Source organism: Meles meles, chromosome 11 (genome assembly GCF_922984935.1).
Source record: "Meles meles chromosome 11, mMelMel3.1 paternal haplotype, whole genome shotgun sequence".
Lineage (NCBI taxonomy): Eukaryota > Metazoa > Chordata > Mammalia > Carnivora > Mustelidae > Meles > Meles meles.
In genome coordinates, this window is record NC_060076.1 from 94304859 (window position 1) to 94320694 (window position 15836).

The window sequence follows — 15836 nt, forward strand, 5'->3', positions numbered from 1 at the left end:
TCTCAGGGTAGTGAGTTCAAGCCCAGCATTAGGCCTGAGTTCAGCCCATGCTGAACACTGGTGTTCACTTAACACTTTGTGTACTTAAAAAAGAAAAGAGAAGAAGGGGTGCCTGGGTGGCTCAGTGGGTTAAACCTGTGCCTTTGGCTCAGGTCATGATCTCAGGGTATTGGGATCGAGACCCGCATTGGGCTCTCTGCTCAGTAGGGAGCCTGCTTCCCACTCTCTCTCTGCCTGCATTTCTGCCTACTTGTGATCTCTCTCTCGGTCAAATAAATAAAATCTAAAAAAAAAAAAAAAAGAAAAAGAAGAAAAACTTGCTCATATAGGCAACCTTGTAACCTTGAGCGGGACAGTTCCTCCAGGGTCAGTAAGGCCCTGGATGTTAAAACTTCAGAATACAGAAACCACATGCTCAATACAGAGCCCTTTTTGAGTCTTTTTTAAAATCCAGGGCATAGATGTCTGTGAAACTCGCAGAGTAAGTACACTTGAAAATTCTGTCCTCCATAAAAGCAACAAGAAAACTGGCCAAAGGTGTCAGATTTTTCAGAACTTACGAAATGAACTGAAGTCTTGCAACAATCTAGGAACATTTATTTAGGAAAAACAGCGGAACCTTGGTAAGTACTTTCTTCAGTGCTGTTTCCAGTTCTCCCTTACCAGCTCTGTGGGAGCCTGCGTCACAGTGCAGCCAGCAAGCCTGGCAGCCACCAGGGGGAGCCGAATGGTTCGGATTCCTTCAGAAATTCCTTCCTGCTGAACTGTTGAGGGCCCTGAAGGAGCTCACTTGCAAGGCTGCATTTACTGAACGTGCCGTAGAGCTCGTCCAGTGTGAAAGCCCTTTCTCTGGGAGCACTTCTTGAAGCTACTTGGACACAATTTCTAAACTTCATGACTGCCTGAGGTGGTGCATAACAGCTGGGGGAATTAATAGGTCAGATTAAAACCTTAAAAGGAAAAGCTGGAGAATGGGATCGCCCTAAGGACTTTGCAAGCCCTGGTATTTTCCTGCGAATCTAGAAGGTCCATGTGTTGGGTCATCTTCATGCTCAGGAGACATCTGCGATGCCCTGACTACTGTTCTCACTCCTGGCTGAGGGTGAGGTTCTGCTGAAGTGACCGGTGAAGGCCAAGGGAGTATTGTCGTTTGCCTCACTGAGTGCCGAAGGTGTGCCCCAGCACACAGAGACCCTGTGACACGCAGGTTCTAGGCGTTTAGGGGAATCTTGGTCACATGTCAGCTAACTGAGCCGAGACTTGTGTGGCCACACAGCAGACTATAGACTGTAGATTCGTTCAGGAAAGTCACTGAACAGACAAAAAGAACAAAAAGCACAGCAAGCCTTGGAGAGAGGGGGAATCTGATTTCAAGAATTACCACACTGTATTGTTTAAAATGTTCAGTTTTCAACAAAAATTACAAGACATGCAAAACAAGAAAGTATGGCCCGTACTTTCTTATGGGGTAAAAAGCAACTAATCAATAGAAACTGTCCCTGAGGAAATTCAGTTGTTGGACTTGCCAGAGATTTTATTATTTATTTATTTATTTATTTATTTATGTATTTTAAGGAGAGGGAGCACGAGTGGGGGGATGGGGGGATGAAGGGGCAGAGGGAGAGAAGATAAGTTTTTAAAGATTTATTTATTTGGGAGAGGGCTAGAGGGAGAGAAAAAGAATCCTAAGCCAACTCCCTGCCGAGCACAGAGCCGGACCCCGGACTCAATCCCAGGATCCTGAGATCATGACCCAAGTTGAAATCAGGAGTCCGATGCCCAACCCACTGAGCCACCCAGACACCCCTGGACTTGCCAACGACTTAATATGTTCAAGGAGCTAAAGGAAATTATGCGAATATTGTCTCTGGTAGCAAATTATCTTAATTTTCTTTATGTGAGAATCTTTATTTTACTTCCAGTCTGGAAGATGATTTTCTCTGGATATAGAATTTCAGTTGAGCCGTCCTTTCCTTTCAGCATGTGAGAAGTGTAGTGCCACTTGTCACTGGCCCCTTTGGTTTTCGGTGAGAAATACAGTCTATTTTTTTCTTCTTTGCTTTGTTTTTAATTTTCAGAAATTTGCTTGTCATTTGTCTGGGTTTAGACATCTGTATGACTCTGTAGGCATAGTTTTTGTTTTGTTTTTTATCACATTTGGGAATTACTCACTCATTTCTTTCAACGTTTTTTTAAGCCCTAAGCACTTTTTCTTGTTCCTTCTGAGACTGATGACATGAAGGTTAAATCTTTTGTTATTATTTCACAATTTCCTGAAGAACTCTTCATTTTCCCCTCAAATAAGTGTGTATTCTCTGTTGATACTGGATAATTTCTGTTGGCTTATCTTTCAGCTCCCAGATTCTTTCCTCTACCACCTCCATTCTGCTATGGAACTAAGTTGGTGAGATTTGTATTTAAATTTTTCTATTTTGGGGGCACCTGGGTGGCTCAGTAGATGAAGTATCTGCCTTCAGCTCAGGTCATGATCTCAGGGTCCTGGGATGGAGCCCCACATTGGGCTCACTGCTCATCGGGGAGCCTGCTTCTCTCTCTCCCTCTACCCCTCCCCCCCCAACTTGTGTTCTCTCTCTCTCTCAAATGAATAAAATATTTAAGAAAAATAAAAGAAAAAAGTAAATTATTGTATTTTTCAGTTTTAAATTATCCCCTTTTTTATCTGTTATTTCTTTGTTGACAATTTCTATTTTTACATTTCTTTCAACAATGTTCATGATGGGTTGTTTCAGCAGTTTTTTGATTTTATGTTGGATTTTAACAGTTGTTTATATAGGGCGCCTTGGTGGCTTAGTTGGTTAAGTGTCTGTCTTCAGCTCAGGTGATGATCCCAGGGTCCTAGGATAGAGTCCCACAGGGCTCCCTGCTTGGTGGGGAGTCTGCGTCTCCCTCTGCCCCTCCCACTACTCATGCTCCCTCTCTCTCACTCTCTCACAAAAATAAATAAATACAAAATCTTTAAAAAAAAAAGTTGTTTATATATTCTGGGAGCCAGACACTTATTAGGTATATGTTTTCTGAATGCCACCACATAGTTTCTTTTTATTACCTTGATAAATAACTTTTGATGCACAAAAGGTTTGAGTTTTATAAAGCTTACAGTATTTTTTATTTTGATATTCATCATTTTATCATCATAGTTAAGAAACGATATTCAGGGGTGCCTGAATGGCTCAGTCGTTAAGTGACTGCCTTTGGCTCAGGTCATAATCCCGGGGTCCTGGGATCAAGCCCTACATCGGGCTCCCTGCTTGCCCCTCTCTCACTCCCTGTGCTTGTGTTTTCTCTCTCACTGTGTCTCTGTCAAATAAATAAATAAAAATCTTAAAAAAAAAAAAAAAGAAATCATATTCAAATTCAAGGTCAGATATTTGCTTCTATACATTCTTTTGAGAATTTTGTAGGTTCTGTATTTAGTCCTTTGATCCATTTTGAGTTAGTTTTTGCATATGGTGTAAAAGGAAGGGGGCCACTTCATTCTTTTGCAGTTGGGTATCCCCTCGTCCCTGCATGTTTCTGAAGGAACTGTTCTTACCCCCATCGAATGGTCTTGGCACCCCATCAAACAAATTGAACATGGGTCTATGATTTTATTTCAGGACTTAATTTTATTCCAGTTATCCAAATATTTATGCTTTTATTCGTTTCATACTGTCTTGATTACTGTTGATTTGTAGTATATTTTGAAATAGGGAAGTATGAATCCTCCAGTTTTTTTTCCTTCTTCAAGATTGTTTTGGGTATTTAGTGTCTCTAAATATGAAATAAATATTCCATATGAATTTTAAGCTTGGCTTTTCTATTTGTGCAAAAAAAGACCATTGGGATTTTGATAGGGATTGCATTGAACCTGTAGACCACTTTGAAGTGTATTTCCGTCTAAGTGTTAAGTGTCCTGACTATCACAGATGTCTTCCCATTAATCTGGGCTTAATTTATTTTTTAAAAAATTATTTATTTATTTATTTATTTATTGAGAGAGAGTGAGGGGGAGAAAGAGTGAGTGAGCATGTGTGTATACACAAGCAGGGGGAGGGGCAGTTTCAAGCAGATTTTAGGCTTACTTTAGAATCTTTCAGTAATGTTTTGTAGTTTTCAGTGTATAAGTTTGGGCTTCTTTGGGTAGATTTATTCCTATGTGGTTTATTCTTCTGGATGGTATTGTAAATTGAGTTGTTTTATTTTTATATCCTTCATCACTTGTATAGAAATATAAGTGATTACATTTGCCTGTATTCTTAAGGGTGTGAGTTCATAATTTTCTTCTCTTGAGATATCTATCTTCGTCTGGCTTTTCTATCAGGATAGTGCTGGCCTCATTCTTTTTTTTTTTTTCCTTTACTTTTCTTTCAGAGTCTGAGAATGATTGATGTTAAATCTTCCGTGAGTGTGGGTTTTTTTTGTTTTGTTTTTAGATTTTATTTATTTGACAGAGATCACAAGTAGGAGAGAGGCAGGCAGAGAGAGAGGAGGAAGCAGGCTCTCTGGGGAGCAGATAACCTGGTTCGGGGCTCGATCCCAGGACCAGGACCACAACCCGAGCTGAAGGCAGAGGCCCCAACCCACTGAGCCACCCAGGCGCCCCTCTTCTGTGAGTGTTTGAGAGAGTTCAGTAGTGAAACCATCTGGTCCTAGACATTCTTTGCTAGTAAACTTTAATTATTGATACAGTCTCTTTACTTGTTGCAAGTATATTCAGATTTTCTATTTTTTCTTGAGTCAATTTTGGTAGTTTGTGTACTGTTAAGAATTTGCACATTCCATCCAGATTATTGAATTTGTTGCCATACATTGTTTAGGCATTCTCCTATAATCCTTTTTATTTCTGTAATGTCATTGATGATATCCCCCACATTCATTTCTGATTTTAGTAATTTGAATTGTCTTTTTTCTTAGTCCACTTAGCTAAAAAGATTATCTTTTTTGTTAATTTTCCAAAAAAACAAATTTTGATTTTGTTTATTTTTCTGTTCTCTATTGCATTATATCCATTTTAATCTTTACTATTTCTTTCCTTCTGCCAGCTTTGTGTTCAGTTTGCTCTTCTTTTCTAGTTCCCTAAGTATAAAGTAAGATTACTGGTGAGAGTTTTCTTCTTCTTCTTTTAAGATTCTATTTATTTGACAGATCACAAGTAGGCAGAGAGGCAGATAGAGAGTGGGGGAAGCAGGCTCCCTGCTGAGCAGAGAGCCCGAGGCGGGTCTTGATCCCAGGACCCTGAGATCATGACCTGAGCTGAAGGCAGACCCTTAACCCATTGAGCCACCCAGGAATCCCTCTTCTTTTTTTTAAAAAAAGGGTTTTTGCATACCTTTGAAAATAAGTTGATATTATTTCACACTGGGTGTTTATTTTTTTCTTTGCATTGCTTTTGCTCTTTGAGTTTTGCTAGATTGTGTTTTCATTTCATTTGTGTCAAATTGTATTCTAATTTCCTTTGTTATTCTTTGACCCATTGATTAAGAGTATTTCCACATATTAGTGAATTTTTCATTTTTCCTTATCAACTCCTAATTTTATGCTATTGTTGGAAAGATATTTTGTATAATTTTGTCTTCTAAAAGTTTATCTAGGCTTATTCTGTGACCAAACATAGGGTCTGTCCTAGAAAATGTTTCATGTGCACTTGAGAACAATATGTATTTTTTTTTTTTAAGATTTTATTTATTTATTTGACAGAGATCACAAGTAGGCAGAGAGGCAGGCAGAGAAGGAGGAGGAAGCAGGCTGCTGGCTGAGCAGAGAGCCTGATGTGGGGCTTGATCCCAGGACCCTGGGATCATGACCTGAGCCAAAGGCAGAGGCTTAACCCACTGCGCCACCCAGGCGCCCCTGTATTTTTTTTTAACTTTTTTTTTTTTTTTAAGATTCTATTTATTCATTTGATAGACAGATCACAAGTAGGCAGAGAAGCAGGCAGAGAGAGGAGGAAGCAGGCTCCCTGCTGAGCAGAGAGCCCCATGTGAGGCTAGATCCCAGGACCCTGGGATCATGACCTGAGCCGAAGGCAGAGGCCTTAACCCACTGAGCCACCCAGGCGCCCGAGAACAATATGTATTATGCTATTGTTGGGTGGCATGTTTTTTATGTCTATTGAGTCTAATGGTTTATACTGCTGTTTAGATCCTCTGTTTTCTTACTGATCTTCTGTCTACTTGTATCTGTTATTATAAATAGAGCATTGGAATGTCCAACTGTTACTGAATTTATTTCTCCCTTGAATTCTATCAAATGATGCATCATATATTTTGGGATCCTTTGTTAGGTGCATATATGTTTATAAGATATGTTGTATCTTTTTGGTGAGTTGACCGCTGTATCAGTATATAATGTAATCCTTTGCCTCTTGTAACAATTTTTGATTTAAATTCTGTTTCATCTGGGATGCCTGGGTGGCTCAGTTGGTTGGGCAACTGCCTTTGGCTCGGGTCATGATCCTGGAGTCCCAGGATTGGCAGGGAGTCTGCCTCTCCCACTAACTTCTCTCCTCTCATGTTCTCTTTCTCTCATTCTCTCTCTCTCTCTCTCTCAAATAAATAAATAAAATCTTTAAAAAAAATAAATTGTTTCATCTGATGATACTGTAGCCACCCCAGCTCTCTTTTGGTCGTAATTTGCATGGAGTATCTTTTTCAAGCCTTTTATTTGTTAACCTCTATGTGTATGTAGATGTCTCTAAAGTAAGTTTCTTACAGACAGCACAGAGATGCATCAAATTTTTAAAAAATTCATTCTAACAATTAGACTTTTGGTTGGGGAGTTTAATCCATTTACATTTAAACGTAACTACTAACAAGGAAGTACGTGCTTCTGTCATTTGCTGTTTGTTGTCCGTTTACCATTTCATTTTTATTCCTCCATTACTAACTTCTTTATGTTGAATTGATTCTCATAGTGCTCCATTTTGATTCCCTTTTCCCTTTTATCTGTGTAGTTTTTAGTTGTCTTCGTGGCTCCCTTGAGGATTACAATTAACATCTTAGGCTTATTAACAACCTAGTATGGAATAATATCAACTTATTTTCAAAGGTATACAAAAACTCTGTTCCCTTATATCTCTTTCCCTTCTCTTTTATATTATTATTATCATAGATTACATTTTTATACATAGCATACTCATTAACAGATTTTACGTTACTGCTCTCTGCATTTGTTTTTAAATCTAATAGGAAAAAAAGAGGGGTTATAAATCAAAAGTACAGTAATATTGCTTTTGTTATTTACCTGTGTAACCAGCACTCGTTATTTCTCCATAAAACTTTGAGTTACTCTCCAGTATTCTCTCACTGTAGCCTAAAGGATTCTCTTAACATTTCTTTTTTTTTTTTTTTTTAAAGATTTTATTTATTTATTTATTTGTCAGGGAGAGAGAGAGAGAGAGCGCATGCGCACAAGCAGGCAGAGGCAGAGAGAGAAGCAGGCTCCTTTCTGAGCAAGGAGCCCGATGTGGGACTGGATCCCAGGACCTCGGGATCATGACCTGAGCGAAGGCAGCGGCTTAACTGACCAAGCCACCCAGGTGTCCTTCCCTTAACATTTCTTGTAGGTCAGGTATATTAATCATGAACTCCCTCAGCTTTTTAGTATCAGAATGTCTTGATTTATCCGTATTCTTACAGGATAGTTTTGACATAGAATTTTGGGTTAACTCTTTCTCTTTTAGCACATTAATGTCTTTGCAGTGCCTTCTGGCTTCCATGGTTGTTGATGATAAATCAGTGAATAATTTTACTTATGATTCCTTATCTGATGAGTTGCTTTCTTGTCGTTCTGTCTTTGGTGTTGACAGTTTGAGTACAACGTGCCTCAGTGTACATCTCTTTGAGTTTATCCTTACAGTTTGTGAGCTTCTCAGATGTGCTCAAGTTTTCATCCAATTTGGAGAGGATTGGACCATTATTTCTTGAGATACACTTTCAGCTTCTTTCTCCTGCAGCTCTCCTGTCACTCCAGCTATGCGGGTGTTGGTACACTTGATGGTATCCTATAGTTTTTTAGACTCCATGTATTCTTCTTCACTCTTTTTTCTTCCTGCTTTTTAGAGTAGATAATTTCACATAGCCTATATGTTCATTTTTGCAGATTATTCTGCCTGCTCAAATCTGTCGAACACTTCAGTGACTTTTTCATTTCAAGTTTTATAATTTTTGGTTCCAAAATTTCTATGTTTTCTTTTTTTAATGTGTCTTTATTAGTATTCCTTGTCATACATATTATTTTCTTGGTCTCCTTGAGTTCTTTGAACATATTTCAGACATACTGACTTAAAATCTGTAGTAGTAGTTCCATTGTCTGTTTCCTTGAGGACAGTTTCTATTAACCTTTTTCCTTCTTGTAGCTGGGTCATTTTATATTTTTTCTTTGCATGCTTAATTTCTTGTGATGGTTGTTGAGTATGGACATTTTGAATATTATGCACAAAAAGAAAAAACAGCAAAAGCAAAAATATTTTATCTCTCGTCTCTGTGTTTTGGCTATGTATTGGACATTCCTTTTGCACTTAGCAAGGCCTTTCTCCACTGCCTTTGCCTCCCTGCCCTGCTTGCTTTTAGCCTAAACATCAGCCAGAGGTGAAAGTGTGTGGTCTTCTCAGGTCTTCTCTGAACATACTTCCTGCCCTATACATTCACATGGTTTTCCAGTTCCTTCTTACATATGGACTCCTTTCAAACTATTTTCTAAAGATTCTCACTCTATACCTTTTCCTCCCTTGGCTTTCAACATGTCTGTTTTTTCTCGGAATTGTTATTTTGTGCCAGTTGGCACTGGCTTATTCATTAGACTCTCAGTATCTTTGAGAAATAACCCCTGCATAGTCATGTGTTCAAGAAAGTTATGAGTTACGTGGAAAACAGGCCCTTTCCATTAGTCCTCAGGGATCCTACAGACAGATCAAAACAAACAGAGCTCAGTTGGGAACACAAAAGAAACACAGTTCTTTGGGAATAAGATCCAGTCTACTGTGGTCAGGATGGGGTTCCACTGAGAAAGCAGAATGTGATCTTAAGGACCCACTGTGTTCAGGTGGTGGACATGGCTAGCAGAAGTTAAAAAACTACAACGTTTTCCTTCTCTGCTCAGTGGCCCTTCTCCTGGTTATGTGTTGGCTGGGTTGCTGTAAACCCAGCAACCGATTTTTTACTGGCTTCCCAATTTCCTATTAAGTGTGATTCTGACAGGCATGTGGTTGGTGGTTTTTGGTGTTTCTGAGGAAAGACTGTCCCCATAGCCCCTACTTTGCCATTTTTGCAGTTGTCCTTGTCAACATGCTTTTATTTAAAAGCACATTCTGGCTCATTTTATGGGCTATAGTTTAGGGGGTGTTATAGTTTATGGGCTGTATTTTGGTTTGCCTTTCTCATCCACTGCCCTGAGGCCACTCTGAATTCTGGACAGTATTCTATGCCGTAATTCAGTTCTTGTATTTTTGCTTTATTGTTTCTGGTCAGCTTTGTCTGAGGGCCACTTTGTTCAGGACTTCATACATAAATATAAAGGATCCCTTTCCGAAATTCCTTCTCCCTGATTCTCCCCACTCTGTGCTTGGGGTCACTTTGTGTAAGAAGATGCAAGTTGACAAAGCAGCTTCCTGTGTTTGCAGGAGCCATTCTGGTGAAGAGTGGGAATGGCGCCGCCTCAGGTCCCATTTTGCTTGGTGTTGGGTGGGGCTAGTTGACAAAGCTCTTCCACAGTCTCCCAACAGCAGCATGATTCCTGCTTCTTTGCTGGCTTTGCTTCCTGTCAGCACTGCCGGTTGCCTGGTTGGGAGGAAGAGGGCACAGCTCCTCTTGGACATTAGGGTTCTGTTCCGCATGCCTTCCTCTTCAGCCGCTTCAAAAATTTTATTCCCTAATGTTTGAAAACTTATGCTGCTAAGTAATAAATTACAGAGCATGGGGCGCCTGGGTGGCTCAGTGGTTTGGGACCCTGCCTTTGGCTCAGGTCATGATCTCAGGGTCCTGGGATCGAGTCCCGCATCGGGCTCTCTGCTCAGCGGAGAGCCTGCTTCCCTTCCTCTCTCTCTGCCTGCCTCTCTTGTAATTTCTCTCTGTCAAATAAATAAAATCTTTAAAAATAAATAAATAAATAAATTACAGAGCAAACTTACAGACATTATGTTCATTAGATTAAATTGCATGATTTCAAACATTGAATTTTTTAAAACAGATTTAGTTGACATAAAACACTATCTTCATTTCAGGTGTACAGCATAATGAGTCGGTATATGTATATGTGTATGTATATATTGTATATGTATATGTATATATGTATATATTGTAAAATGATCCTTGCAAAAAGTGATTAACATCTATCACCACGTGTATTTACAGTTTTTTTTCTGAAGAGAACTTTTAACGTTTACACTCTTAGCAACTTCCAAATATATGATGTGGTAATATTAACTGTAGTCACCATGCTGTATATTGGATCACCAAGGCTCACTTATTTTATAACTGGAAGTTTTTACCTTTTGACCACCTTCACTCATGTGTCCACTCCCCACCCCTCCCCTCTGGCAACCACCAATCTATTCCATGAATCTGTGAATTTGCTTCTTTCAGATTTCACATGTAAGTGAAATCATATAGTATTTGTCTTTTTCTGTGTGATTTATTTCCCTTAGCATAATGTCCTTAAGGGTTGATCATGCTGTTGCAAACTACAGGATTACCTTCTTATTTATGGCTGAATAATATTCCATTGTGTTTAGATACCAGAATTTCTTTCTCTCTCCTTTCATTGGTGGGCAGTTACATTGTTTCCATGTCTTGGCTATTGTAAATAATGCTGCAGTGAACATGGAAGTGCAGCTAACTTTTTGAGTTAGTGTTTTCAGTTCTTTTGGATAGATACCCAGAAGTAGAATTGCTGGGTCACGTGGTAGTTCTAGTTTTAATTTTTTGAGGAACCTCCATACTCTGTTACACAGTACACCAATTTTTATTCCTATTAATTGCACCAGTTTGTATGCCCACCACCAGTGCATGCGAGTTTATTTTTCTCCACATCCTCGCCAACACCAGTTAGTTCTTGTCTTATACTAGCTGTTCTGATCGGTGTAAGGTGATCTCTTGTTGTGGTTTTGACTTCCTTTTCTCCAAATGTGATGTTGAGCCTCTTTTTGTGTGTCTTCTCTGGAAAAATGTCTATTCATTTTTTAATCTGATCATAGTTTCTTGCTATTGAGTTTTATGAGGATGTGTGTGTGTGTGTGTAAAAAGGTGATGTAAAACACAGGGATAGGACCCATGGGCGGAAAGCTGCACTGGGATTGTGAGAAGCAATTCGAGTTTTATGAGTTCTTTATATATTTTGGTTATCTACCCCTAATCAGATAAATGATTTGCAAATATTTTTTTCCCAGTCAGTAGGCTGCCTTTTCATTTTGTGGATGGTTTCCTTTGATGTGCAGATGCTTTTTAGTTTGATGTGATCCCTTGTTTATTTTTGTGTTGCTGCCTTAGCTTTTGGTGTTAAATCCAAAAATTCATCACTGAGAGCAGTGTAGTTCCTCTTTCATCTTATACAACCCCTGCTGGCTGGAGGGAATGATCTTTGCTTGGGACCGTTTTGTCTTTTCTTTTTTACTCCAACCTTTGGCAGTTCTGAGTCACAGTTTGCTGTACCATCCAGACTGGGATCTACGGGAGGCAAAAATAAACCCGAGGAACTCATCACCCAATCCTCCCTTAATTCCTGAAGTTTTGTACCCATTCCTGCCTCCTCTTGTCCATGTTTCAGAGTCTTCCAGGATTTGCTTTGTGTGTTATGTCGATGTTCTAACTAGGAATGTTGAGGTGGAGTGTGATTACTCCATGATGAGCAGTATGGGAACTCGACTCCCACAATCATTTATTGAAGGCCCGGTTAAGTGCGCTCCATCTTGCCTACAAATTGCTTATTTTATGGGTATCAATATAACAATAGGTATAATGTTAAGAGCATTAAGATCAATTCCATGGGAACTCATAGGCAATAGGACAAAAATTATTTCTAGCCATTTTGGAAAATGTCGTGTGGTGTGGTGGTGAGGTCACTGTTCAGAGAATAATCTCTGACACCCCCCGGAATGTCCTGTAATTAGTTCAGTCCTGACACTGCTCTGATTTAGTGCAGACCTGCGGGTTAAGGGCAAAGTCCTGAACAAGGTGGCCCACTTCAGGTGCCATCCACAGGTGTCAGGGGCCATCTGTACTCCCCACAACCCACTCAGATTTGGTAATTTGTTAGAAGGACTGAGAAAAGTCACTGAGAGTTTTGTAGTAAAGATCATGGTTTTGTTATAAAAGCTGTGCCCAGGAATAGGCAGATAAAACAATGTATAAGTCAAGATCTGGGGCACGGTCAGTGGGTTGGAGGAGGAAAAACTTAGAGGTTCTGTGCCCTCTCCCTGTGGGATTTGAGCATATCAGCCTCCTGGCACATCAGCATGTTCACCAACCAGGAAGCTCCACTGAGCTTTATTGCCCAGAGCTTCTACTGCGCTTTCCGCAGTGTGGTTGGTGGGATGATTGCCATGTGATGAAACTCCTCCAGTCCCCCTGTCCTCACTGGAGGTCTGGTTGGCCCAAAGTTCCAACCTGTTAAGCATGTGGTTAGTCTTTGTGGTGACCAGCCCCCATCCTGGCTATCTAGGGGCCACCACGTGTCACTTCATTAGCATAAGAGACACACACTGGTCACTCAGGAATTCCAAGGGTTTTTGAAGCTCTGTGCCAGAAATAGTCTTTATTATATGCCATGGTCATCAAATACAAATTCAAGGACAGATTGGTATTTGAGAGGTATCTTGTTTAGGATTTAAGCATTTTAAGATGGGGCAAAGGGCAAATTAGCATTAGCAATCACACAGGGGCACATACTCAGAGTTCAGAATACAGAAGTGTATCAAGTACTTTTTTTAGCTTTAGGGTATATAAAAAAAAATATGATGAAAAATGCCAGGATGGGGCTCTCATTTATGACATTTATGAATCATAAAATCTTCTATTCCTACAGAGCAGAAGAAAGAAGAGATCTGCTGATGTTTTTCCGAAGCCTACACTTTTTTGTGGAGTGGTGTGAATATCGTAAGCGGACATTTGAACACTTCAAGGTAGGATCTGAAGTTTTTAAAATTTAAACATATTCAAAAAGTCAGGCTGGTTTAAATTTAAATATATCCAACAAGTGAAGCTGATATTAATTTGGGGATTTAATATAACATTTTTTCCTTAAAGTTTGCAAACAATAGAAAATATTTTTGTTGGCTTCTGGAATTTGCAGTTATTTGTAATAAATGAAGAGGAATGGTTTTGTACAAACCAGTGAGTCGTTTGTATAAGGGATATCTTGAAAGAGGTATAGTTATATTCTTATTTATTTTATACACATTTTGAAAAATTAATCTGTCAGGGATACTTGAAATAAAATACAAATGCTAAAATGAGTGTAATCATAGTGGGCTTACCACCTAGCACTATAGTCTTTACTTCCTAGTCATACTCTGTATTTTGAGCTTCTTAATTATCATTTCAGTTTTAAGTATTAAAGCCTGATTCTGGTATAATAATGTCTCTTAAGTCTGATAACGGAAACATTCAAAGGCTTCTTCTTATTCTGATTTCTGGCGTAGCTAGAATTACACTGGGCTACGTTCCAATCACCCATATTCTTTTTGGTTGGTTGGTAGCAATTTTGACAGCAGCGGTCCACACAAAATCCAGTTTTGAAAGAGTTGATATAATATCTTAAAAGGCTAACCCCAGGTCCTGACTGTTGTTTTTATGACTGGTACTAACTCTTGTTTGTTTGGACTCAGTGCTATTGTTATTATTACTGCTATCACTACTACCATTACTATTTGCGTTCTCTTTGGGTGAGTTAATAAAATCTGTCAGACGTAGAACTTTCCTTACGAGGAAACATGCCTGTACCTGCACTGTGGTTCCTGGAGTAGTTCTCTTACTGTTGCTCACTTACATGTGCTCTTGCACCAGAACAGGGAAAGGGCTTTGCTTCACAACTGGTAAAATACAGTCCTGATCGGGAGTATGCGGGCAGTTGTGGCAAAACTCCACCAAACATGCAGGGCTACTGAAACATTTGGGTAGGTTGTGGGAATTCTGAGCTCTAGTCCTATTTCCAAAGTTGATTTGCCTCTAGGTGCTTTCAAGGCAGGCGTAGAAGTATAATTGGTGTGTTTATCCTGTAGAGGATCGAGTACTTCTGTGAGCTGGTCATGCTGTTATGCAGCCATCACTGATACTCATCTCCAGAACTTTTTTACATCTCAAACTGCAGCTGTTCCCATTAAATACTAACTTCTCATGACCTCCTTCCCCAGCCCTTGGGGATCACCATTCTATTTTCTATTTCTATGAATTTCTAGGTATCTCATTAAAGCAGAATCATAAAATCTAATAGTTTTTGTTGGTTTATTTCACTTAGCATAATATTCTCAAGGCGTTGCACAGTGAAGAATTTCCTTCCTTTTTAAGGCTAAATAATATTCCATTGAGTGGGTTGCCTTCATTTTGTTTATCCATTCATTCATTGATGGATACTTGCTTTGTTTCTATCTTTTGACTGTTGTGAACAATGCTTCTATGAACATTAGTGTACAAATACCTGTTCAAGTCCCTGCTTTCAGTTCTAGTACATGTATACTTGTAAATGGAGTCATTGGGTCATATAGTACTTCTGCCCAATTTTGTGAAGCACCCCATATTCTCTTCCACAGTGGGTATACCGTTTTACATTCCCAACAGCAATGCCAAAGCTCCCAATTTCTCCACATACTTGCCAACTTCTGGGGTCTTTTTTTGTTTTGATTTTTTTGGATCTTGGATCATAGCCAACCTAATGGGTGGGAAGTAGTATTTTCATTATGGTTTTGATTTGCATTTACCTAATGATTAGTGATGTTGAACATCTTTTCGTGTGCATATTGACCATTCATGTATCTTCTTTGCAGAGATGTCTATTTAAATCCTTTGCCCATTTTTGAATTGGGTTGTTTTTTTCTTGTTGGGTTATAGGAATTTTTAAAGATATATTCTAGATATTAATCTTTTATCAAATATATAATTGGCAAATATTTCCCCCCATTTTTTGGCTTGTCTTTTCATTTGTTTGATAGTGTCCTTTGATGCCCAGAAGTTTTTACCTTCAGCAAATCCATTTTATCTATTTCGTTGTTGTCTGTGCTTTTAATGTCATATCCAAGAAATCGTTGTCAAATTCAATGTCATAAAGATTTTCCTCTTTTTTTCCACTAAGAGTTTCATAGTTAAATTTAGGTGTCTGATCCAACTTGAGTTAACTTTTGCATACACTGTAAGCGAAGGGTCCATCTATATTCTTTTGCATGTGGATATCCAGTTTTCCGAGGTCTTGGGCACCTTTGTTGAAAATCATTTGACTGTCTATGCAAAGGTTTGTTTCTAGGTTCCATGTACTCTTCTGTTGTTACATATGTTCCTACACGCCGGTACCGTACTTCCGATTACTGTAGCTCTGTAATTCACTTTTGAAATGAAAAAAGTGTGAGTTCTCCAATTTTATTCTTCTTTTCTAATTTCTTTTGCCTATTTGGAGTCCTTTGAGATTCGATATAAATTTTAGAATGGGTTTTTCTCTTTCTTCAACAAATGTAATTGGGACTTGCGTTGAGTGTGTGGATTGCTTTGGGTGGTGCTGACCTAGTAACTGTTTGGTCTTCCAGCCCAAGAACACAGGATGTCTCCGTACTGGTGCATGGCTTCTTTAGTTTCAGAGTGTTTGTAAGGGTAAAACATTTTTTATTTTAAACCTTAATTTCTTTACTTATCACTGTC

At 39.1% G+C, this 15836-nt stretch overlaps 1 protein-coding gene across 2 annotated transcripts in view; it reads left to right on the top strand.

The window, feature by feature from the left end:
- LOC123952776 (centromere protein P) overlaps positions 1-15836 on the top strand; it is a 240106-nt gene that overhangs the window by 54432 nt on the left and 169838 nt on the right. For both annotated transcript variants that reach the window (XM_046022252.1, XM_046022251.1), the window contains exon 5: positions 13018-13114. In XM_046022252.1, the coding sequence (XP_045878208.1) occupies positions 13018-13114 (97 nt within the window). The remainder of the gene's footprint in view (positions 1-13017; positions 13115-15836) is intronic.